This window comes from Vipera ursinii, assembly GCF_947247035.1.
Source record: "Vipera ursinii genome assembly, chromosome: 6".
Lineage (NCBI taxonomy): Eukaryota > Metazoa > Chordata > Lepidosauria > Squamata > Viperidae > Vipera > Vipera ursinii.
Window position 1 is genome coordinate 62,863,422 of NC_139515.1, and position 23,791 is coordinate 62,887,212.

General features: G+C 39.8%; 1 protein-coding gene across 1 annotated transcript; it reads right to left on the reverse strand.

Moving 5' to 3' along the window:
* GGA1 (golgi associated, gamma adaptin ear containing, ARF binding protein 1) lies at positions 1 to 22,268 on the reverse strand. Its single transcript, XM_083365953.1, has 18 exons — positions 22,117 to 22,268; positions 21,378 to 21,563; positions 19,946 to 20,030; positions 16,600 to 16,675; positions 14,473 to 14,571; positions 13,843 to 13,966; positions 10,638 to 10,738; positions 9,777 to 9,857; positions 9,267 to 9,404; positions 7,291 to 7,372; positions 6,713 to 6,820; positions 6,220 to 6,366; positions 5,236 to 5,300; positions 4,212 to 4,384; positions 3,813 to 4,093; positions 3,064 to 3,233; positions 2,160 to 2,270; positions 1 to 1,997 (listed from the first exon to the last, which is right to left on the reverse strand). The coding sequence occupies exons 2-18, from the start codon at positions 21,418 to 21,420 to the stop codon at positions 1,887 to 1,889; spliced, it is 1,995 nt and encodes a 664-aa protein (XP_083222079.1). The 5' UTR covers positions 21,421 to 21,563; positions 22,117 to 22,268; the 3' UTR covers positions 1 to 1,886.
* Positions 22,269 to 23,791: the final 1,523 nt, after the last annotated feature.

The window sequence follows — 23,791 nt, forward strand, 5'->3', positions numbered from 1 at the left end:
CTATTTGCATTTTGAGAATCTTATTCCTTACATTTGTAGCCTATCAGACTGCATTAAAAGACTGTGCCAGCAATGTCACCAATTCACAAAGGCAAGATTTCAGTTAACTAGTAGAGACACCATGAAGTATACAAAAAAAGAGATATTTGCATAATACATTCAATTTCTCAGTACAACTTTTTAAAAGTGCGAGTATACTGTACATAGTTAAGGATTTGGCCCAAGATAGAGATGATACAGGCAGAGTTTCACGTAAATCATGATATGAAGAGCCACTACTCTTTTCCACCAAAAACAGTGACTGCAAACCATTCAAAGTTCAAAATGAAGTTTATAAATTACGAGTAGGAGAAAAAACAAGAGACTTACAAGACTACAATTCTATATAGGATCCTCACGCTATTTCAGCAGGTCCCAATTCTTAGAATGCACTTTAGGGAAAAATATTTCTCATTAGTACAGCAGACTTCACACAGTCTATTTTAGGGCTCTTCTATGTGCAGAATTTGTGTGTGTTTGTAGGTAGACACACATAAATATGCATACTTCAAAACTTAAACGAAACAAGTCTAAAGAGAGCAAGGGCAAAGATAAACCTGAAAAAGAGACTAGAAATTAGAAGTATCCAGTCATAGCAGAACCTAACTAGAAATATTTCCCATCAAAACCTGTCAGTTTGACTGAGGAAAGTATGCAACTCAGTTGGGTAAAAATGTCATTCACTGTCTCCATCCCATTTATTGTTTTTGCAGCTAAAGCTTAATTTCATCCCTCTTAGTGCAATTTATTATGAAACCAGTTGAGAACTACTAAAACTTCCATGGACATTTTACTCATAAAAATAAACCGAGCAGCCTTATAGACTGCATGTTTCCAAGTCTGGTATCTCTGAGCATGTCAATTTATGGAAATCAAAAGGATAGCTATAACTGATAATGATTTGAAGGGAAACATATTATGAGAATATCTCTTTCTCTCTCATCAATTTTCTCCATTGTATTCTAGTGGGTTTCAAAGACTGGGTATGCAAGATGGAGCTAGGAGCTTTGCATACAACAATGTGGATCTGAAGATGGATCCTGCAACTTTCTGCATACAGTATATTGGTATAGTCTGTTTCCTTTCCCAGAAAAGCAAATCATGGAGCAAAATAAGTTTTCAAACTTCCCTTGTATTCTTTGTTGCCCATCCTGTTAACTCGGTCTGGTTCTGACTCCTGGAGCGCTAACCAATATATTAAGAATTAGGCCAACACTCGTCCCCTTGTTTGACCATTGGGAGAATGAAGGCCTCATGAGCAAAACAGAAACAGCTACCCTGTAATCCTAAAGATATTTAATTCACAAAGCTTTAAATGGGACAGCTAGTTCTCCTGTGACAAAGTACGGGGTACTTATCTTGCCCCATCTTTTGTCTTGCAGCAAAAAACAAAAAAAAAACAAAACAAAAAAAACACAGAACTGATCTATTAACCTGAACACGTCAGGGCTGCTTGTTCAGAAGTGGTATTAATGGGAAAGTGTAAGATCCAATACTACTTCAGCAGATGGGAAAGCTGTACAGAAGATCTAAAGTGTCTCTTCAAAGCTCATCTGTGCCGATATGATTATTATTCTACTCAAGAAAAAGCAAAAAGTGAGACAACAGGATGAGGAAAAAGGACAAATCAAATAAGAACAGAAATGAAAGAGCAGACAGCAACTCAATCCTTCTTGCCCCTCCAACCCCAAGACAGGCATCCCCTCTTGTTCTTCTCTGCCTCTCATCCTCCTGTGCCTGCTTTGTAGTCTGAAAGCAGAGTCCAAACAGCAGCCAATCCTGGGAAGGCTCTGGTCCTAAGCGAGGCAGAATCTTTAGAAACGTGACCCAGCACACTGGCTGAGGCACTAGAGATTTCCCCACGATTCTGGAGGGGGGAACTGGTCCACATCTCCCATTTCATTGTAAGTCTGATCTGCCATGGTGAAGGTCAGCTTGTATCGTAGTCTTACTTTCTCCTAGACAGAGAAAAAGGTGTACAGCAATCAAGAGAAGATCTCTGGGATGATGGCTCAGATTTGCAAATGTGGGGTAAGGAGTAGGAGAACTAGGACGTCTGAGAAAGACAACTCTAGGTAAAGAGCGTAGCCTCAATTATTTACTTAAGGAGGTAATGTTACCTTTTGTGGATTTGCAAGCAGGAGGACCTGGGTGATTGCTGTAGGGGGCACTATTGGGTTGAATGGTGGGAGCTCTGTCCCTGAAGGTGGCTGCAATTTCACTTTCATCACCTGTACAAATAAAAGCACATCAATATAATTCTATGGTTTAACCATTAAAGAAAAAGAATTGCCTCCATGCAGCCAAATAATGGCATTATCTAATTAGAAAGGTTGTAGGCTTTGTATCTCCCCTCTAGAAGAATTGGACTGATAAATTAAACTACATCCATCAGAAGTTTGATTAATATAACATGAGCCTTCAGATCTTTTAGTTCATAATTCTAATTCATGCTTGTTTTACAGCCTTTATGAATATTACATTTCTTTTCCTTCAATGAAATGACAATGGGAAACATGAAAGCAATTATTTTTTTAAATCTTTAACTACCTGAACAAAATTATTTCAAGGAACAGGCCATTGCAATTAACATACCAAGGGCAGCAGGGAAGTATATCAACATATTGATCAGCCATGGGACTTGCTCCCTCCAGAGCAACATGAATGTATGGAAGTGAAACCCTAACCCCAAACAAAAAAGCAGAATTATTCTACCGTAACTGGTAGTGGTTCTCCAAAGCCTCAGATTTTAAACAAATGTTAGATTTTAAACTATTAATCAGCAACAGCCTTTCAGGTAAGAGAAAACAAGGCATGAAACTAAGTCATGTCTTTTACCACTAAGTTATGACTTCTTCTTAACTCACTCAAATCAGCAGAAGGTATAGGCAAAGTAAGTACTAGGTAAGTAAGTACTTACTTAGGCACTTATACTAAGTAACTTGAGGATGGGTGCAGACTTCCTAGTGTTCTCAAAAATTAAAATAGGTGCACATGAAATTTTAATTTGCATAAAAATATTACCTTGGGTACAGCAGACTGAAAGATGATGTTCCTAATGGGCAGAGGGGCTGTGCTTAGCATAGAGATGACCACCACTAGTACATCAGGTCGTTCAGGCAGAGAGTCCTTGGCAAAGTGGAAGAGGACACGGAAACCATGCTGGTCATACACAGTCACTGGGAGGATGCTACCTGGAGTAAGTACCACGAGAGGCATAAAACATAAAGAGAGAATATTGACTGGTCCACTCTAAAGAAGCAGTCAGTCAGTGACTAAATGTTACTACAGTCAGGAGGTAGAAATAGAATGGCCAACGCCTTTGCCCCCCCCCCCCCCAATTCCACCTCTCTTAGCTTGGTTGTCCTCTACATATCAACTAGGCGGAACCCCACATTTTAACTTTCCTCAACCTCTTTCCCTTGTCTTTCAAAAGCCAGGTCAAGGCAATGGAGATATCTTGCAAATGCAAATCAAGGATTCTTTGCACACACCACAAACTTTTTACAGGTTTTTCAATTTGCATTAATGTCAGACACAAGGAACCAGAGTGACATTGTGAGCTGATCAGAGTTGCTTCTTTATAGTTGCCTCCCTATTTATAAGAATCTCATCAGACTACATTATTTTGGGAGCTTCCCTCCCTGCAAGGACTCCAAGCTCACCAGTCTTTCCACTCCTCTCCGCCCAAAACTGGAGATTCCACCACAAGAAGTGAGCTAAGCCAGATGCTTTGGCGTAAGACCATTCTCCAAAACTTTGCTCAAACTCACTTGGCTTGATAGATTCCAGAGGCACAGTGACATTCATCAGTGAGAATTCTATGGGATGTGTGGAAGCTGGGAGACCTGCTGGAAGGCTTGCACTTCCAGAAAGAGTAGGTGAGCCTTGAGGGGCCAAAACAGGGGCTGTTTTTTCCAAGGACAAAGGGATAGCAGGGCTTGAAGAGAGATTTGGGAAGACAGATGAAGTGCTATTGCTGCTCAGAGATGGGCTGGAAGTGCTTTTGTTTTGGAGATCACGCAAGGTTAATCGAGGAGGTGGCTGCTTCTCCCTGCAAAGAGTGAAAGAGAGTAAGAGCTTCAAGAGAAGGGACAAGAACTGGCTTCCCCCTCAGCAGATGCTACTCCCTTTTCAGAAACACCCTCTGCCCTTCCCTCCTTGCTTCCTACCATCGGACTTGAAGAGACTCTGGGGGAAGAGACTGTTGCAACAGAGTCTTGCCTAGCCGATCCAGATCATCCATACCACTAGTGGCAGCAGGAGATGCAGGCAGTCCAGCTTCAGCTTTCCCGACTGCAGCCGGTGGTCCAGAAGAGACACTGTCTTCAGGGCTCTCAGATGACTAAAAAACAAAGAAGAAAAATTGATACAGCTCCCCCCAAAAGCACACCAAAGCGAATAGCTTAAGCACAACCCTTGGATAAAGAACAGCATACTACATGCAATACAAAGCACAGAAAAACCCTTAGGTTTCTTTCACCCATGTTGATGATAGCAATTTCAAATAACTGCAGCCTCCCAGATACGATTAGAAAAGTCTACAATTTTCCGCACAGCAGATCAGATTTGCACAGAATCTACAAAGTCTACACAATTCAAGGAATGACATGGACTCAAATTACTTATTTGTGGCCATCTCTATTCAGTGTGCCTTTTCATTAAGCTTTCTAATGTCTTCTGGTATCCCTTCCAAGAAGGTAAGATCTCCCTTGCTTGACAAAAAGATAGCAGGGGAAAAATGAGAACAGGAGGCTTGGTTCACACTTTAGTTGCATCTGTTTTTCCTGAAATAAGACTCTTGATTTTTTTTCTTCTCAAATCAACATCTAACAATCTGAAATAAAAGCAGATCCGGAAAACCAAGCAACTCACATTAGAGGATTTCCTTCATAAAGGTTACTTCTGCGTACAACCTTGCTCACATACCTATGCTATAGAAATGTTTCAACATGCAAGGGCACTTTTATAGACCTAAATAGTCAACTAAAATAATCTTCACTTAAAAGATTTCCACTGGATAACCTGGATACATTTTGACTGAAGCATCTTTAATCTAACACCTGTACAATATGGTAGATTAGCTTGAAGAATCTGCTGTCACAGCTTTATTATTCCATTGACTTCTAGTTTCAAAGTTGTAGGGTTTATCAACCAATGATGCTCTTTCAGCTTTCCAATAACCAAGACCCTTACCTGGAAGCTGTTCCACCCACCATTGTCTGTGCCTTGGACTGAAGAAGTTGCTTGATCAGTAAGCCCTAGACAGGGGATCAGAAAGAACGGATACGAGAAAGAAGATCCAATTAATCTAAAAGTGAGGAGCCCAAACTACAGTAGTATTCCTCTGCAATCCAGTAACTCAGTATAGTATGGAAAACAAATTAAAACATCCAAACAATGATTAAAATAGTAAATTAACTAATAGTCATAAAATGCCCCAATACACAATACAATCAATTATAACACAACAATACAAGAAAAATAAAAGGAATAAAAAGAGGAGAGCACAGGTGGCAAAGCATAAACTTAGGAGAATGCTCTCTGAAATCGTTCTATTTTCACATTTCCTGAAAATCAATAAGGAGTGGCTATCTCCATCAGGATGCTATTCCAAATCTTTAATAAGAATAGACAGAAATGGAAAATCACAATGTTGATGTGTGTGTGTGTATATATATCTCAGAAGGGTATGACTGACTGATGAAGACTAATGAGTCAGAAATGCATCTCAGCCTCCCTTAATTCTTTGTTAGTAATTTACACAAATATATATATATATATATATATATATATATATATATATATATATATATATATATATATATATATATATATATATATATATATATAGTATACAGATAGTCCTCAACTTAGAAGCATTATTAAACCTTATTCTTCCCTGTTTAGAATATCCTTGTTATAGGAGAAAAAGCTACATCCAAAGCAAACAACTGGTATTCATAAAGATCTGCTCAACATTTGAGAAACAATAATCCTGCAAGACCTATTTCTACAAAACACAGAATTTTCTTTAAGCAAAAGAAGAGATTGAGAAATGAGTTAAATCCTTCTTAAATTTCATTTTTAAAAAGTGTTCCCACCTGGCCCCACTCTATTCTGCTCAAGCACCACTTTTAGAACCGTCACTTTTTGTCCTCTGTAGAACCATGGATTTACCTAATGACATGAGCTCATCGTCCAAGAGAGAGACTGAGCTGCTTTGTTCTGGCACAGTTGCTGAGCTACTGCCTGAGAAAGTTGGTACAGCTGGGTAGGCAGGTGGCATGTCCAGTCCTGACAGATCCAGAAGTGCAGAAGTGCTACCTAAACAAAGAAATAAAGTCTATACCAAGAAGAACAGAATAGCAACGAACACAGCTCTTAGCAACCACTCCCTTGTGTCAGTCAAGAGATTGCTCTGCAAAAATCCTTATCCTACCTCAACTCCCATCAGTCTTAATTCTCTGATTACTACTTCATTTTTTTCAGTCCTAGAGCTGGACTAAATGAGACTGAGCTAGTCACATAAGATCACTTTTTGAATCATAAAGTTAAGATTGTTTTTTATCTGTTTATCTCCTCTACAATAATCTCATGTTCAGATTGCTACTTTAGACAAGACTCTGAGCTCTTTCTTCTTGTGTCAGCAACTATTATTCAGCCTCCTTACCTCGGAGAGAACCTGCTGTAGTTTCACCATTGATCTCCTCTCCTTTCACAATCTGCTTGTACAAATTGATCACTTGCGTTAAGTTGTCATTAGCTTGCAAAATTTCAGCTGCAACAAGACCAAGATGATAAAAACTAAGGTTCGCAGGGTAATCAAATGCTCCACAGTAAAGCCTAACATTTAACTTTTCTACAAGAAAAAAATACTAATGTTTTAAGCCTACGTTGTTAGTAGGTTTAAAACCTTCAGCTGAAAGTTACACTGACATTTGGTTGTTACTCCTAATATAGCCAACATAATGGAACAGGTCTACATGGATGAGCAGTTTTGCTTCTACTCAATTAGTTAACCTGATTAGAACAACACGGGCACACACAGATGCTCACCAGGGGATGAGAAAGTAGATGTCAGAAGTGAAAGGTGACAAAGTCTATGCACAAGGTAACTTTGGGTGCACTTTAATCCAGAAACTCATGATTAGAGTGATGTGAGGAAGTCTATTGATATCTTACGAGTTTACTCGAAATTATTCTAATGTGTGACTGGACGCTTGCTCAAAGATAACTGCCTATACCTACCCAGTGCTTCATCATTGTCCTCTGTGTCACTAGCAAGCCTGAAAAGCATGGGCCTCATGCGTTCACAGCGCTGATACAGCTCCTATAACGAGGAATATTAAAATTAGGTGCACTTCTAGATATAAAATATATTGTCAAGTAATTGGGGTGGTTTTATTTTACTATTTATATCTGTTTGAACCTATATGAAACTATAAATTTGATTCAAATGAAAAGAAGCAAAGAGAAAAAAAAGTAGAAGTGAAAGACAAAGTGGGAAGCCCTACTCAGAAGCACTTTGCAGTATGAACTCCCCAGTCGTAATTACAACAGTCTGGCCCAGGAGAGAGATTTCTTAACTTGTATTTGGATGACCTAGAAGCAACAGATCCAAAAAAGAGCAACATCCATTTCATCTATGCTTAGCCATTTGCAATTAAATGTGCAGTCAGAGGTGTGTGTATTTAGGCCTACACATAAGTTAAGATTATGAGCAATGTGCCTGAGTAGATGCATGTACCAATTCCAGTTTAGTAATTCCTCATTTTATTCATGGATTTGCAACTTCTGAAAGGAGAGGCCAGTGTTTGCTCTATAAATGGTTGTTTCAGTAAGAGTTGTTGTTGTTAGTTGCGAAGTCGTGTCTGACCCATCGCGACCCTATGGACAGCGTTCCTCCAGGCCTTCCTGTCCTCTACCATCTTCTGGAGTCCATTTAAGCTCACGCCTACTGCTTCAGTGACTCCATCCAGCCACCTCATTCTCTGTCGTCCCCTTCTTCTATTGCCCTCAATCTTTCCCAGCATCAGTAAGAGAGAAAGTTGTAATTTCTGGGCTATTCTTGAAATTATAACACCTTTTCTATCATTAATTGACATCACTTACTAAATTTCAGGTTTAAAGGCTAAATTCAATAGTTAGGTGCACACAACACGTTGAACTATGGTTTGTTTAACTATACTTTTTGAAGTAAGGCAAGGATTCAGTCAATCCATGAAGCCAAATGAAGTCAAGCATCACAATGCCGTAGTCCTCCTGCATGTGAATCCAGATACTGCTTTGTTTATTGTAGCTAATTAGAAGAACCAAAGAGCAAAAAAAAAAAAGATGTTCTGCCCCCTTCTGGAGGATTGTCATATTAATTTTCTAATTGGTTTCTGATGCTATCAGTCTTTCCCAGCCAACTCTGGAGCATTAGACTATGAGAATTCCCAACAGCATGACCAGTCTAGAAACTCTAGGAAAGGGTATTACAAAGTATTATATATGACCAGCAAAAAAAAATGCTAATAAAGGTTTTAGCATATCTTTGATGCAACAGATAAGCAGTCTTACGGCAGCTTAAAGATTAACAAGTATTAACATATAGGTTTTCTGTAGATTGAAATCCATGTCAGCAGATGTATGAAAATTTCTAATGAAGTAGACTGTAGTGCACAAAACATCATGCTAAAAATGTAACATGGTGTAATGTGATCTAGAACCCATGATATGGAACCTGTTCAACTTAACAGTAAATGACATGGAAGTATTAGAAGTAATTTAGATAACAGTATTTTAAAATAGTAAATTTGCTAAATTTGTATATTTGATGAATATATACAATTATTATCACAGTCACACATCAAAGTTTGCAAATCTTAGGTGACTTATTTTGTCATGTTACAATCTGGCTTAGGCAACAGAGACATGTAAAGCAGCCATTGGCTCAATGAAAAAATAATCAGGCAGCTGAGCCTCAAGGTAACGGGAGATACTTAGCTCTGTAAGCAGATTTGTTACATTAAAATACAAAGATGTTACATTAGCACCAAGGGTTTTCAATGATGCCTTGTAAGGGCATATTGGACTAACCATTTTAGCTTCTTCAAGCAAACATAAATGGAGGATTTGCTGCTTATGATGTAAGAACGCTACATGTATTCACAGTTAAGAATGTCAAATACTCCACTAGGACTTGTTGCAAAACAAAATGCAAAATGTGGACATCTTCTCACTTTCATGAGATCCTCGCTGCTCTCTGTCATCTCTCCATTGCTATAGTTAGTCACCATCTCAGTCAGCAGCTTCACATTGTTATTTACTTCTTCAATGGTATGCACTCTCTTGGAGATCTTCTCCATTCGCTTTTGGTCCTGGAAGAAGAGAAGGGTTACAACTGGGTCCTCTTCCTACTCCTTAGAAGACTTGAAAATGTAAAACATGGCAATCCTGTTATCTTCAGTGACTTTAAAGAGACCCTCAATATTATTCTATCGAGATCACTGAGTGCTAAGATACTGCAGCTAATTTGGCATCCTAAGCAACTCCAGACATTAAAATATGCCACTACCTAAAGTTTTTATAGCTCAATGGACATGTATTTCAAGACCATATTTTATTTCTGAAACCTCTGCCTTCCATATGCAAAGGAAAAGTCCGTGTGAAATAGCATTGAAGGCAAGTTTATCAAGCAATGCCAATTGATAGACACAAAGAAATGGAAGCATGTCTCAAGCAAAACTTACTTCTTGAACCATCTCTTTGATGAGTTTATTGGCAGCTCGGAGATCTTCAGGATGGGAACTTTTGAGCAGGCGGGCCAGCATCTGCAAAGACACAGAGATCAGAAAAAACAGCTGTTTGTGGAAAGCTTACAATAGAAGAGTATCTGAAAAAATAGATATGAGATATAAAGCAGGGTAATTTAAGAGCAATACTTTCCACGTAATGTCATCTCTTTAAATCAATCAGACCTTTTGAAATCTCAGCCTTATATACTTTGACAGAGACCTAAAACACCCCAGAAAGTGTTATAGTAATCAACAATAGAGTAAGCATAAATTTAGTATTTTCTGCTTTCTCTGTAAAGCAGGCTAGTAGCATAATCTGTAAAGTACTAAGATAAACAGCCAGATTTCACGGGCTGTTTCTAAACTTGTGTAAGGAAAGAAAATCAGGAGGTTTAGTGAACCACTCAGGTGTTGACAATTTGCTTTAACAATATTAGATTGAACTGTACGGTCCATTGCTATAACCATCCCTACAGACAATTTCATCTTTTAACTCAGACGAGGGCAATCTGGGAACTCTAAAAGTTGTCCGATTGCAAATCTACCAGTCTGTTAAAAAAAAAAGCTTAATACAATAACCAAGAACGATGAGAACCGAGGAGCAAAAAACAGAGGTTTACAGGTTGCCTCATCCAAACCTAGTCCTATCCAAACTTGCTGGTGTCAGTTCACTGCAACCCTTAAAATAGTTCACATTTTCACTTTCCACCCAAAACCTTTTCAGGTGATGCGGTACCTTGAAAAGCTAAGAGTTTCAAACCTTAGACAAAGCAAAGCAATTACTATAAAGTATCTAGCCAATGAATTATTTTTTACCTTGGATTTCTCTTCATCATCAAAGATTGCATTCTTCGGTCTAGGAGGAGGTGGAGTGAAAGATGCGTCATCTGGCAACTTGGGGTCACATTTTACAATCCCTGGGGGGGAAAAAAGAGGAAAACTCCTACCAAGAGTTCTCTCTCTCTCTCTCTCTCTCTCTCTTTTTGTGTGCATAAAGAGTAGAAATGTATTGGAGAACACAATTCTACTTGTATCCCAAAATTATAGATATTAATTGTACAGTACCTCTTTCCAATGCATATACCAACAAACTACGTGACATAGCTGCCTCCTCTCCACCAAGTGGTCAAAAGTAGGCAAATGATCCGTTTCCCTATCAATTTAATAAGTCTCCCCAATTTGACCCCTTTTTCCAAGTGAATGAATGTTGCAGTGAAGTAGACAACCTCTCAGTTAAAACAGATGAAGGAACTACAGGTGGTTCTTGACTTACAACAATTCATTTAGTGACCATTCAAAGTTACAATGGCACTTTAAAAAGTGACTTACAACCATTTTTCACACTTAGGACTGTTGCGGCATCCCCATAGTCACATGATCAAAATTCAGATGCTTGGCAACTGACTCCTATTTATGACAGTTGCAGTGTCCCAGGGTCATGTGATCACCTTTTGCAACATTCTGACAAGTAAAGTCAATGGGGAAACTCGATTCACTTAACCACCATGTTACTAACTTAACAACTGCAGTGATTCACTTAACATCTCTGGTAAGAAAGTTTGTAAAATGGGGCAAAACTCACTTAACACATGTCTCACTTAGCAACAAAAGTTTGAGGTTCAATTGTGCAGATTTCACGAGGCAAATTTGAAGACCAACATGAAGAAGCAGGATTGAAGCCTGGGATCGCTAAGAGTTATTGCCAGGAAATTACTATGTTCGAATGTCTAGGGCTAGATCAGGGGTGTCAAACTCAGTTTCATTGAGGGCCGCATCAGCATTGCGGTTGCCCTCAGGGGGCCGGGTGGGTATGGCCAGGGTGGGCGTGGCCTACTGGGTGGGCGTGGCTAGAGTGCGAATGGCCTACTGGGTGGGCATGGCCAGCTCCACATCGTTGGCATCAAGGGTGCCTATGGGGGCCTGGGCAGGAGTGGGACAGATCTGAGGGTCTCTGGGCCAGGGCCAAGGCTGTGGGGGCCGTTCCCTCACTGTTTCTAGGATGGCTTCATGGGCCACATGAAACCACTTCGTGGGCTGGATCCGGCCCCCCGGCCTTGTGTTTGACATGTCTGGGCTAGATGAATTACATACTGTGGTAATAAAGGAAAAAATTGATGGTCTGGTTGAAACTATGTATTATCTTTGCAATACTGAGAACTAGCACTATGAGGTGAGGAAAACTGTGAATTAGGCAACTCTGAAGGAGCAGAGATGCTGTTTCTCTCCAGAGAGCTGCTCCCTGTAAGGAAACTGTAGGCCGGTAGTTCTGTGAGTCTAAGCACTGGGAGACAAGGGAAACCATCAAGCTTAGATGTGGTAGAGCCCTTAAGGACATTAAAGTAGTCTAACCTCACATTCTAATCACTTTTGGAATTACAATTATGTTAAAGTTAAAAGAGATCTTCCGAACGACAAGTCTGAAAATCCACCTGTTGAGTAAAACTTCACCCTGATATAGAAGGAAGATTACCTTACATTTTAAAGGATTTAAAAGCATGAAACAAATGGCAAAAAGCTAAATAAGAATTCAATCTAAGAACGTTTTACGTGGATTAAGGAAAGAGATGAATTTGGAACATCAGGACTTGAAGAACTTTGAAAAATAAAGTAAATAAAAACTTTTGTGGGAATGGGACTTGTTGAGCCTATGAGGAAAGAGATTATTGGTGGAAACTTCAAAATAAAAAAATGAGATTTTGTAAATACAAAAACGGGACCCTAAATTAACATTTCAGGCAGAAATTTTAAAAATGTCAGATAAAGGTATGATACTTCAGACATTTCAAAAGGTCTTTAAAGAACTGAGAGAGAAGCTTAGAACTAAACTAACATCAATAATGTCTACATCTGCCAACATATTTCCTGAAATTTTAAAGAAGTCAAAGGTGTAGAAGGAAAATCCTAAACAATGTAGAAATATTTTGAAGAAATTGTGGATTATAAAAGAATTATAAAATGATAGAATTGAAATACAAGTGACCTATCAAGAGATGGGAAAAGATTTGGACAATGATTTATTGGATTTACAAAAGGTGGTTAGTAGTCTTGAAGAAATTTTTGAAATAGGAAAAATAAAGTTTGAATGGTGATTTAATCCTAAAACAAAAACTTGATGAATTAAAGATTAAGACTGTTTGAGGCAAAAGGAAATGAGCAAATGCTACTTTTGTCTTTAAAAAGGAGAAAAAGAAGGATCTGGAAACTATAAACAAGCCACCCTGATACTGATATTTAAGAAGTAAGCTAAGCTCCTTGAAAACAATGCAGTAATTAGTATGAATTTATAATAACAAATCTTACCAAACTAAATTTATTTCGTTTTTAAAAACTGATTAACTTTCTTAATAGATTGTGGGAATGCAATGGCTATAATGACTTGCTTTCAGAAATAAATTGGATAAAGTACCTCAGAATATTCTGGTTAGCAAATTAATTAATAAATAATCCAGAATTCTCATGTCAGGCCTAATTAATCAGATTCAAATTATTATATTTTGGCAAATACGGTACCTAGCTCACTTGAGAAATTTATAATGCTGAGAAGGTTGAATATTGCAAGGTATGTCTTGGGATATATTTATATTTTTATTTCAATACCTGTCGTGCAAACTACGGTATATACACTATTTAAAAATTTGGGATATAAATATACAACATCAGTAATAAAAATTTAACATAACTATAATGCTAATCAATTGCATATTTAAATGTCAAATAGCTGCTTCGATGACTATTACTGGTAGAAAGATTCCTACGGAAATTATTATGTCTAACACTAAGATATGAGGCAAAAAGTAACCTGCTTTAATCATATTGAACCATCCTCTGCCACATTTATTTGTATGTATGAGATTGCAAACACATTAGTGCAGAAAAAATGCCCAGTTCTTTACACTACCTCTCCAGTATTTTTGTAGTCCAGAATGTAAAACCCCCAAGCTATTAACCCAAGTTTGGAAGGAACGTCCACATTCTTGTACAATTAAGTGAAGACCTCTGGGCAAAGAAAAATATATCCCACCTTGTTTTTTCAACATCTGATATGCTTCTGTAATTTTCAGTTCCTGGGGCAGACCCAATGTCCAGCTATACATCAATTCTAAGATTTTGGATTTCACTTTTTCTGCCGTTCTGTTTCCTAGATACTGAGGAAGGAATAAATCACATCTGATATTTAACATGAAGAAGTTAAAGAAAAACACACAAGTTTGCTTCTAGAGCAGACATGTCAAACTCGCAACGTTATGTGACGCACCCTATCAGGACTGTTTTGCCATTGCCAGCAATGGGGTGGGCGCAGCTGCCGTGTGACATGTCCGGCCTGCAGTTTGACATGCCTGTTCTAGGGTGTTCTGTACAAAGCACGAGACGAAGTCTCAGGTGTTTGGTTCTACACTGAAGGTGAAGACAAATCCAACTGTTGCAATCCTGACAATATCAGGCATTAATGGAATAAGCCACCATCAGCATTTCTTCACTTTTCATTTACAGTATACTAGCACAGAATTCAAAAGAAAATGACTCAAAATACAAGGTTTTCTTAGTGAAGCCAATAATATTACTTTTTATTCAACATGTTAAAATATGAAATTGCTCTGTTTATCACTACGTGTTACACTTTGAACCTGACACACTAGTAATGAGCACTCACCTTTGGTGACACAACCTTGATGAGCTCGTTAAGGAACCTAAACTTGCCAACTTCATCATGAAAGCGCTTGCCACAGTTTTTCATACAGGCCTCTAGCACCTGTAAAATAGAGCAGGAAGTGACCCTAAAAGCCCACATGCCAGGATTCCTCATTCTCTTCACAATGCAATGAAATGGGGGGATGGGGATGAGGACTGAGAAGAATATTATTCTAAAAAGTATGCCTTTTGAAGCTTTCATATTAACTTTTTTCTCCCTGATAGAACCACAAAAACAATATAAACCAGTCTTCCTCAATAGTGCCTTCTAGATGTTGGACTATACACTAATTGCTAGACGTTTTCCTACATTTTAGGAAGCGGTAATAAAAGGTTTGCTCCTCTGCCAAAAATTACAAATTATGACTTCAGATTTGAAAACACTGGTTGTATTTAGAGCTACATATTTTGTGCACATTACCTTCCTTGTCTCTTAAGTGTGGAAATAACTAAAAGCAATCCCAGCATAGCTGAGTACAGAATTAGCCACCTTGGGCTATTCAGAGAGCATTGCCTTGTAATAACAACATGCTAAGCCAAAAATATATGATGGCTTCCAATATTAAGCCCAAGAATGCCTTATTCAGACAAAGAACATATGCACATACAGAAATATGAGCTAACAATCCATAAGTTAAATATGATATAAATGCCAGAAAAAAAGTGTCAGTTACTCCCAGAAACTTAGAGAGCTCTTATTTCTCATTTTGTGGCAGGCACATATGACAAGGAATCATTGGAAACACCCAGATGAGAGCAAAGCAGGAGTGTCCTTATTAGACACCTGATCCAAAATCTCAATTGTCAACAGACTTGTGTTCAGATGAGTGTTTCCTCTTTCCCAAGTGATTAGATACAGACAGTATTTACTCTTGCTAGAAATAGATTGCATGTAAAATCACAGAGAGGTTGTGGTCACAATTTGTGAGGAGGCAAATAGTAGGTGGTAGCAGGGTTTTTCCATTTACTTAAGAATTCATTTATTAGGCATCCCAACCCTTATATATTCAGTCAGGGTTAGCTTTTAGCGTTCATGTATAATACAACTGCTGTGATTATTGCTCCCCATGTAGACCAATTGTTTCATATGAATGGGGAATATATTTATCAATTTACTATATTGCACACTTTTAAAGTTAAAAACCAATACACATGAATGTTTTAAAATCTAAAATAGCCAAAAATTGCAAGAGAATAAAGCCAAAGTAAAACCAAAACCAGCACAAGAATCTAAAAAGATGTTATTTTAAAATGAAAATTTAAAAAGGCTAGGCCAGGGGTCCCCAACCTTGGCAATGTTAAGACCTGTGGACTTCATGGCTGGCTGGGGAATTCTGGGAGTTGAGGTCCACAGGTCTTAACGTTGCGAAGGTTGGGGACCCCTGGCCTAGGAAATGCAATAACCCAGGGGTGTCAAACTCAATTTCATTGAGGGCCGCATCAGCATTGCGGTTGCCCTCAGGAGGCCGGGTGGGTGTGGCCTGGGTGGGCGTGGCCTACTGGGTGGGTGTGGCTAGAGTGCATATGGCCTACTGGGTGGGCGTAGCCAGCTCTACATTGTTCGCATCAAGGGTACCTATGGGGGCCTGGGCAGGAGTGGGACAGATCTGAGGGTCTCTGGCAGGAGGAGGGTCTCTGGGCCAGGGCCAAGGCAGTGGGGGCCGTTCCCTCATTGTTTCCAGGGTGGCTTCGCGGGCCACATGAAACCACTTCGCGGGCTGGATCTGGCCCCCGGGCCTTGTGTTTGACATGTCTGCAATAACCAAACAGAACTGCAGTTTTCTAGAAACCAGAAAGCAGCAAGGCTGTCTCTCCTGAAATACTTGGCATCCCATGAAAAGAAGAATGTCTGTATCTGTCAAAAGTATAGTACTTGAACTCAGAGTGCACAGTGGGGGGGGGGGAGAGAATAATAATTATCCTGACATTTAGCCTTGATAATATCACTACTCTTCTTCCAGCATAAATCTAACATAACCCCAAGATTGCTTAAGTTGTACCACCACCTCTCATTCAGGTAGTTACCAAGAAGCTTTGTTTCCTTCCAACCTGTAGTATATAAAGCAGGATACAGTTCATGACGCCTTACCGTGAGAGCCTGCATGGCTTCCCATTCTTGTGGAGACTGGATCTTGTGGGCTAGGAGCCGGGTTGCTAGGGGTGGGCTGTAAGTGAGACAAAGAAACAGTGAATAGAGTCACAGGAACAGTTAATGAAGTAATAATCCGGATCTCTCTAATTCCCATTTTATTTTAATCTTTATATATTCATAATAACACACAAGCAACCATTCACTGGAATAAGAGCTCTCAATCCAGAGGCTATTCTTTTCAGGTCACTTTCAGACCACCTTGAGGCTGACACGTTTTGTGAAATGGATTATTATTATTAATTTAATTTTTATACCGCCCTTCTCCCGAAGGACTCAGGGCGGTGTACAGGGCAATACAACAAAATACAATATATAAAAATTAAAAGAAATATTAAAATAAAGGTAAAGGTAAAGGTTCCCCCGCACATGCGTGCTAGTCGTTTCCGACTCTAGGGGCCGGTGCTCATCTCCGTTTCAAAGCCGAAGAGCCAGCGTTTGTCCGAGGACGTCTCCGTGGTCATGTGGCCGGCATGACTAGACGCCAAAGGCGCATGGAACGCTGTTACCTTCTCACCGTAGTGGGCCCTATTTTTCTACTTGCATTTTTACGTGCTTTCGAACTGCTAGGTGGGCAGAAGCTGGGACGAGTAACAGGCGCTCACTCTGTTACGCGGCACTCGGGATTTGACCTGCCAAACTGCCGACCTTCTGATCGACAAGCTCAGCATCCTAACCCACTGAGCCACCGCGTCCCTTAATATTAAAATACAATAGCCCAATTCAGTACATTAATACAAAACGTTAAAAATACCCCTAAACCCATCAGACCAGGCTGGCTTGTTCAAATAAATATGTTTTTAGGTCACGTCGGAAGGAGCGAAGGTCGGGAGCGTTTGGAGCTCCACCGGTAAACGGTTCCAAAGGTCTGGCGTGCCCACAGAGAACGCCCTCCCCCTGGGGGCCGCCAGTCGACACTCTTTGACTGACGGCACCCTAAGGAGGCCCTCTCTGTGGGAGCGCACTGGACGAAGGGAAGTTGATGCCGGCAGCAGATGCTCCCGTAAGTAACCCGGACCCATGCCATGTTGGTGACATGCTGCCCATTGCTATATGAATCTGAAATCCCAGTTTTCTCTGAAGTAGTCTCCACATTTTTTACTATTAACTGGCTTCAAGAAAATCTCATTGGTTCCTAAACTCTGCAAATACTTTGTACTCCCCTTTTAAGGCATTATACCTCTTTTTGCAGCAAACATTATGAATAAGGAAATTTAGTAAACTGTTAACTGATACTAAGAGACTGGTTGAAGTTTACTTCTGGGAATAATCACTTTTATAATCAAAATTTGATTATGACACTAGTCCATTCCCTAAAAATATTTCCTAGTTTTAATATCTTAGTGAAATCTCCAAGTAATCCAGAAAACCTATGCTGGAGAGCCCTACTGTCAATAAAGAGGGCATACAAGTATCATTTTGAAATTTCTTTTAAATTTCTGATAAAATGATGATCCTCTACAAAAGTCATCAATTTAAACCTGCTATCCTTCATGTTAGGGGTGTCAAACTGCCAGCATGCGGGCCGGTTTCATCATATTGAAGCTGTGCCCACCCCATTGCCGGCAATGCAAAAAGAGTCGTGATATGTTGCAGCACATCATGTGATGTGGTGTGTGGTGAGGTTGACGCCTGTGCTTTATGCAAATTTACATCAATACTACTGTCTAATTGTGGTGTTTTTAGGTGTCTCATATATATATATATATATATATATATATATATATATATATATATATATATATATATATATATATATATATATATACATATATATATATACACACACACACACACACATACACATATATATATATACATATATATACACACATATATATATATACATATATATATGTAAAGTATTTGTCAAGGCTTGTCAATTATTTGTCAAGGCTTGTCAATACACACACACACACACACACACACACACACACACAGTGTCTTAACTAATTGCTTTTACTATATTTTCTATCTTTCCAGAACTCCCACATTTCATACATAGACTATTTTCCTACTTGCTATGTCCCTATGATACTATCTTCAAATTATCCCTAGCTCATGAGTAAGACAGGCTTAGGTTGCATTTAACTTTCCTACCTTTAAAATAGCATTTTCCCCTTAAGCCAGCAGCAATTCACATCAGTGTCCAAGTGAGTAAAACCCATTGTGAGATGATACCCAGGAGGTAGGAAAAATACGGCACCTATTGGCTATTTCAGTCTTCTGGAGGCTTGCTACTTCTCTTGGAATTTAAGAAATTTTCCTCTGCTATTCTTGTACTTTTTTCCTTCCAGGTGAAAAGGTTACACCTATCAAAACCCAGTGTACCTCCCTGTTGCTTGTCATACAGCTTATCAGCATGTACCATAAGACAGTAAACTGGCTCTCTCAAAAAAGCTACAGCGTTAGCGTTATGTGGCACTGAAATAAAATAATAATAAAAAAAATCCTGCAATTCTAAATGAGCACTAAGGCCAGTGGCAAAACAAGCTTGCTAGACAGTTCACTGGGAGGACTGGTGAGCTGCCCAGTAAATGGGAAAAGCTATTCTGCCTTACAGGCAGAGGCTATCCACTGTGGATATTTGCTTCAGAACTATAGAATGGTAGAGGTGAGTACAATACAGGTAGTCCTCGACTTATGACGATAATTGAGCCCAACATTTCTATTGCTAAGTCAGACTTTTGTTAAATGAGTTTTGCCCCATTTTACGACCTAGCTTATTAAGTCAATCAATGCAGATGTTAAGTCAGTTACATGGTTGTTACGTGAATCTGGCTTCCCCATTTACTTTGCTTGTCAGAAGGTTACAAAAGGTGATTACGTGATCCCAGGACACTGCAACCGTCATAAATATGAGTCAGTTGCCAAGCATCTGAATTTTGATCATGCGACTGTGAGGATGCTGCAACGGTCATGTCAAAAATGATCATAACCCACTTTTTTCAATGCCATTGTAACTTTGAATGGTCACTAAATGAACTACCTGTAATGCAAAGGAGGCTATCTGCTTTGCTGGACAGCATCCCAACCTCACAAATCAGCTGCTGGTGGGTTTATCCAGCAGCATATGATCAGGACTGCATGGCAAAAGGGATTATGCAAACCCAGAATAGTGGGTTAATTTAGTTACTACAGCTAAATAAACAAAAGCTTTGAACATTAGAAAAACACAAAGGGATGCAGATGTAGCCATAAGTTTATTCAGAATGCTTCTTTGGAATACTTTCTTTCTTTCATAGATAAACTCCAGATAGTCAAATATGAGATCAGGTATACTAACCCCTCTAATTCTTTGTTCAGCTGGTCACAAAAAGCATTTATGTTGTCCCATTCCAAGTCCTTATTTAAAGGATTTGTAGCTCTATCTGAATTGAAAGAAAGAAAAGTAAAGTTTTATTTTTTTTACTTGCAATCAGAATAATTGTCAGAGACCATTAACCAATCACATTACACAAAAAGGGAAGTTCTAAAAATTTTATTGCAATGTTGTCATCAGACACAATAGAAGTGACACAACAGGAGACGCCATTGTTAGTGGTAAACCATGTGCTTACACAACAAAGGTCCCAGGTTTAATCTTTTTTGTCACAATAAGTTATCTACTTAGCATGTGCAAGTATTACTAAATGAGTGGACAGTTCTCAACAAATTGACCCAAACATCTGGCTATGGTAGCTCTATGAATGTAAATTGGAACATGGCATTATAGAAGAAGAAAAAATTGAATTGCACACATTATCTCCTGAGAAGATATCAAACTCAAGTCTTAATTGTCCATGCTACTGAGTAACAAGTATTCATATTTAAAAAATGCAAATCAAAGCTTTCTCAAAATAATCCACCATTACAATAATGTAACCTCAAATCAATATTGCTATCATCTGCACTATAACCAGGAGAAAAAAACTTGCTACAGCTTCTATTCTTATAAAGCCAAAGAATATATAATAGTCATCTATTCTGCACACAGCAAACCTGATTAAAAAACAATGCTGTCAGATCAAAAAACAGGAGGAAAATGTTACAGGACAAACAGATACCAAAGAAGCAGCAAGACATGCGACAAATAGCATACAGAATCTTGCTATACCAAAGGTTAAAACATTGCACAAAAATCTTTGTGGGCCAAAGTTCCTTTCAGCAGATAGAAAGATATTTTTAAAAAATCATTTTGCAAATGACAAACTACCTCATTTTTGGGTAGTTCATTGCAACTAAAGATTACAAATATCTCCTTGAACCTGTCTGGATTTTGAAGAGTTAGATTCATAACTAAACGTATTCAGAGTTCTCTTTTTAAACCAATGTTATTTGGTGCCAGCAATATATTTACAGTCCACATTGAGTATGTGATTAATACAGCAACTTTTTCTCGGGATTGTTGTTGTCTGATTCGAGTAAGACAGGCACAAGCTTCATTTTTGGGCACAGTAACAGACTTTCCCCTTGGCAATCGGGGAGTAGGAAACTTAAGCTTCAGCCTCCAGGGCTGAAGAGGGGATGGAGGGCAGGTCTCCTCCTCGCTCAAGATAACCCAGCAAAGAGGCAAAACGTGGCAAGGTTTCCCTGGCAAGCAGCGACCTCAGGATGAAAAAGGGGAACCGCAGAGCATGTGATGGCGAGCGGGTCACGCGAAGAAGAGCTGACTTCGAAGCAGGCCCGAAGCACCTGCCACCACTAAGGATGAACCCGGACGGTCTGGCCCAACTTACTGATCCTGGACTCCAACGTCTCAGCCTCCATCCCGGGCTCCATCGGTTCCCGCTCGGTTGCCCCGCCCCCTGCCGCCGCCGCCGCCACGACCGTCCCGTTCAAAGGCTCAGTACTCCTGCCGCCCTCCGGCTCCGGCAGCCCGGAGCCATAGAGAAGAATCGCCGAGAACCGTCGAGAGGGCCGTTCTGGAAACAATAGAGCTTCGGAAGTTATAGCCGGAACGCCCTCTGGGAGCGGTGCAAAACTTGCTCACAACTTCCTCCCCCGAATCACTGAGATGGACGCGCTTTGTCTAGCCCAGGGGTAGGCAACCTTGGCTCTTTTATGACTCGTGGACTTCAACTCCCAGAATTCCTGAGCCAGCGTAGCTGGCTCAGGTATTCTGGGAGTTGAAGTCCACGAGTCATAAAAGAGCCGAGGTTGCCTACGCCTGGGCTAGCCTCTGCTAGAGAGAGAGGGAAGTTCTACTGAGGTGGCGTTGAGGTGCCGGGCTGAGGCAGGACATAGGATTTTCTATCTAAGGCGGAAAGGAAGACAAGACGCTTCACAACCTTAGGGCAAAAGAACGGGGAGGGATATGCTTTAGAGACAGGAAATTTGAGTTCAATCGGTCAATTTTAAAGAGGATATTGCTCTTTCTATCTCTATGTTATTACTCTATGAGTCAGTATAACGGAAGCCTTTGACAGAACATCATAGAGAACGACATTTGAGTACGCTAGAACGTCTCAACTCTACCTTCCGATTGCCTGCGTCAGGCTTCTCGGACGACTAGGCCGGAAAGCGCTGTAACTGCCGTCTTGAGTGCCGTCCCTTGTTGAAAAGGCGCACTGTTGCCGTAGTCATGCTTCATGAAAACAAGTCCTTGAGTGGTGCATTCTGGGAGCTGTAGTATCAGCTGTAGTAAATAAATAAATAAATAAATAAATAAATAAATAAATAAATAAATAAATAAATATCATTTGTCAAAGCAGACGTGTGGGATGGGGAACGGTCAGTAGAGGGGCGCTCAATTTTTTCCGACTCAGTATTTTTGATACCAAACCCACAATTCCTAGCAAAACATTTCGTTAGATGTTCCGTTGAGGTGCTGGTCCGTTAACGAACGCGCCTGGGTCAGAGCACTAAATGTCGAAACTACTACTGGAGGTCAGGCATTGAAGACCAGATTTATTCACCTGCTACCCTTGGTTGTTTATTCCTGGGTTACTAAACAAACCACAAGTAGACTGTTATCCATACGTGAAATCAAAGCTAAAATAAGCAACATTGTGGTTATTTGAGGGATCCTTGATGCTCTCTGAGCTTGATTGTTTTCTTGCAGACGTTTCTTTACCCAAACTGGGTGACATCATTAGTGCTAGTAAGGATACTGATGTTGATATGGTACCTAGTTGGGTAATGAAAAGTCTGCAAGAAAATAAGCAAGCTCAGAGAGCACCAAGGATTCCTCATTTCAACCGAGCTACAAATATTTTCTTTTATTGTGGTTATTTATATTTCATATTTTTAAACCACCCATCTCCCCCAAAGATGGACTCTGGGCCATGTACAATGTAGTATAACTTATCAGTAAAACAAAATTAAAAGTTAAAATAGGCTTAAAAATTTAAATTATAAAATAATGACAAACGTCAAAAGGAGGGATAATCCTAGATGGCCATTTAACATTGGATTATTGGGGGGGCTCTCAAGGGACTAACTAGCCAGCCTCATGGTTGGTGGTCCTCTGTCCTCCCCATGCAAGGTTGCAGAGCCAAATTTTGACCCCTTTGCGGAAGACTAAGAGATTTAGGGACTCGCTTCATCTCTGGAGGCAAGATGTGCCACAAAGGAGCAGTAGTAAAGAGGAAGTGTACAAAGGTCATTGTTTAAGCAAATATAGTCTTGTCCTTAACGTAGATGTTGATTGGGATAGCCATATCCTGTCTGTGAAACTACACATACTTCATGTAATTTTCTTCTGTAAACTGTTGTCTGATAAGAATGCAGGATGTAACCATATAAGGAACAATGTATAACTAGGAATTAGGTAAAGGTAAAGGTTCCCCCGCACATGCGTGCTAGTCATTTCCAACTCCAGGGGCTGGAGCTCATCTCCGTTTCAAAGCCGAAGAGCCAGCGCTTGTCCGAGGACGTCTCCGTGGTCATGTGGCCGGCATCCCACCGTTGCGGTCCCTATTTTTCTACTTGCGTTTTTATGTTCTTTCAAACTGCTAGGTTGGCAGAAGGTGGGACGAGTATCAGGCGCTCACTCTGTTACGCGGCACTCGGGATTCGACCCGCCAAACTGCCGACCTTCTGATCGACAAGCTCAGCGTCCTAACCCACTGAGCCACCGCATCCCTTAACTAGGAATTAGAGGTGTATAAATATGTCTGTTCATGAGCCCTTCGGGGTTCAGACCCTTTGC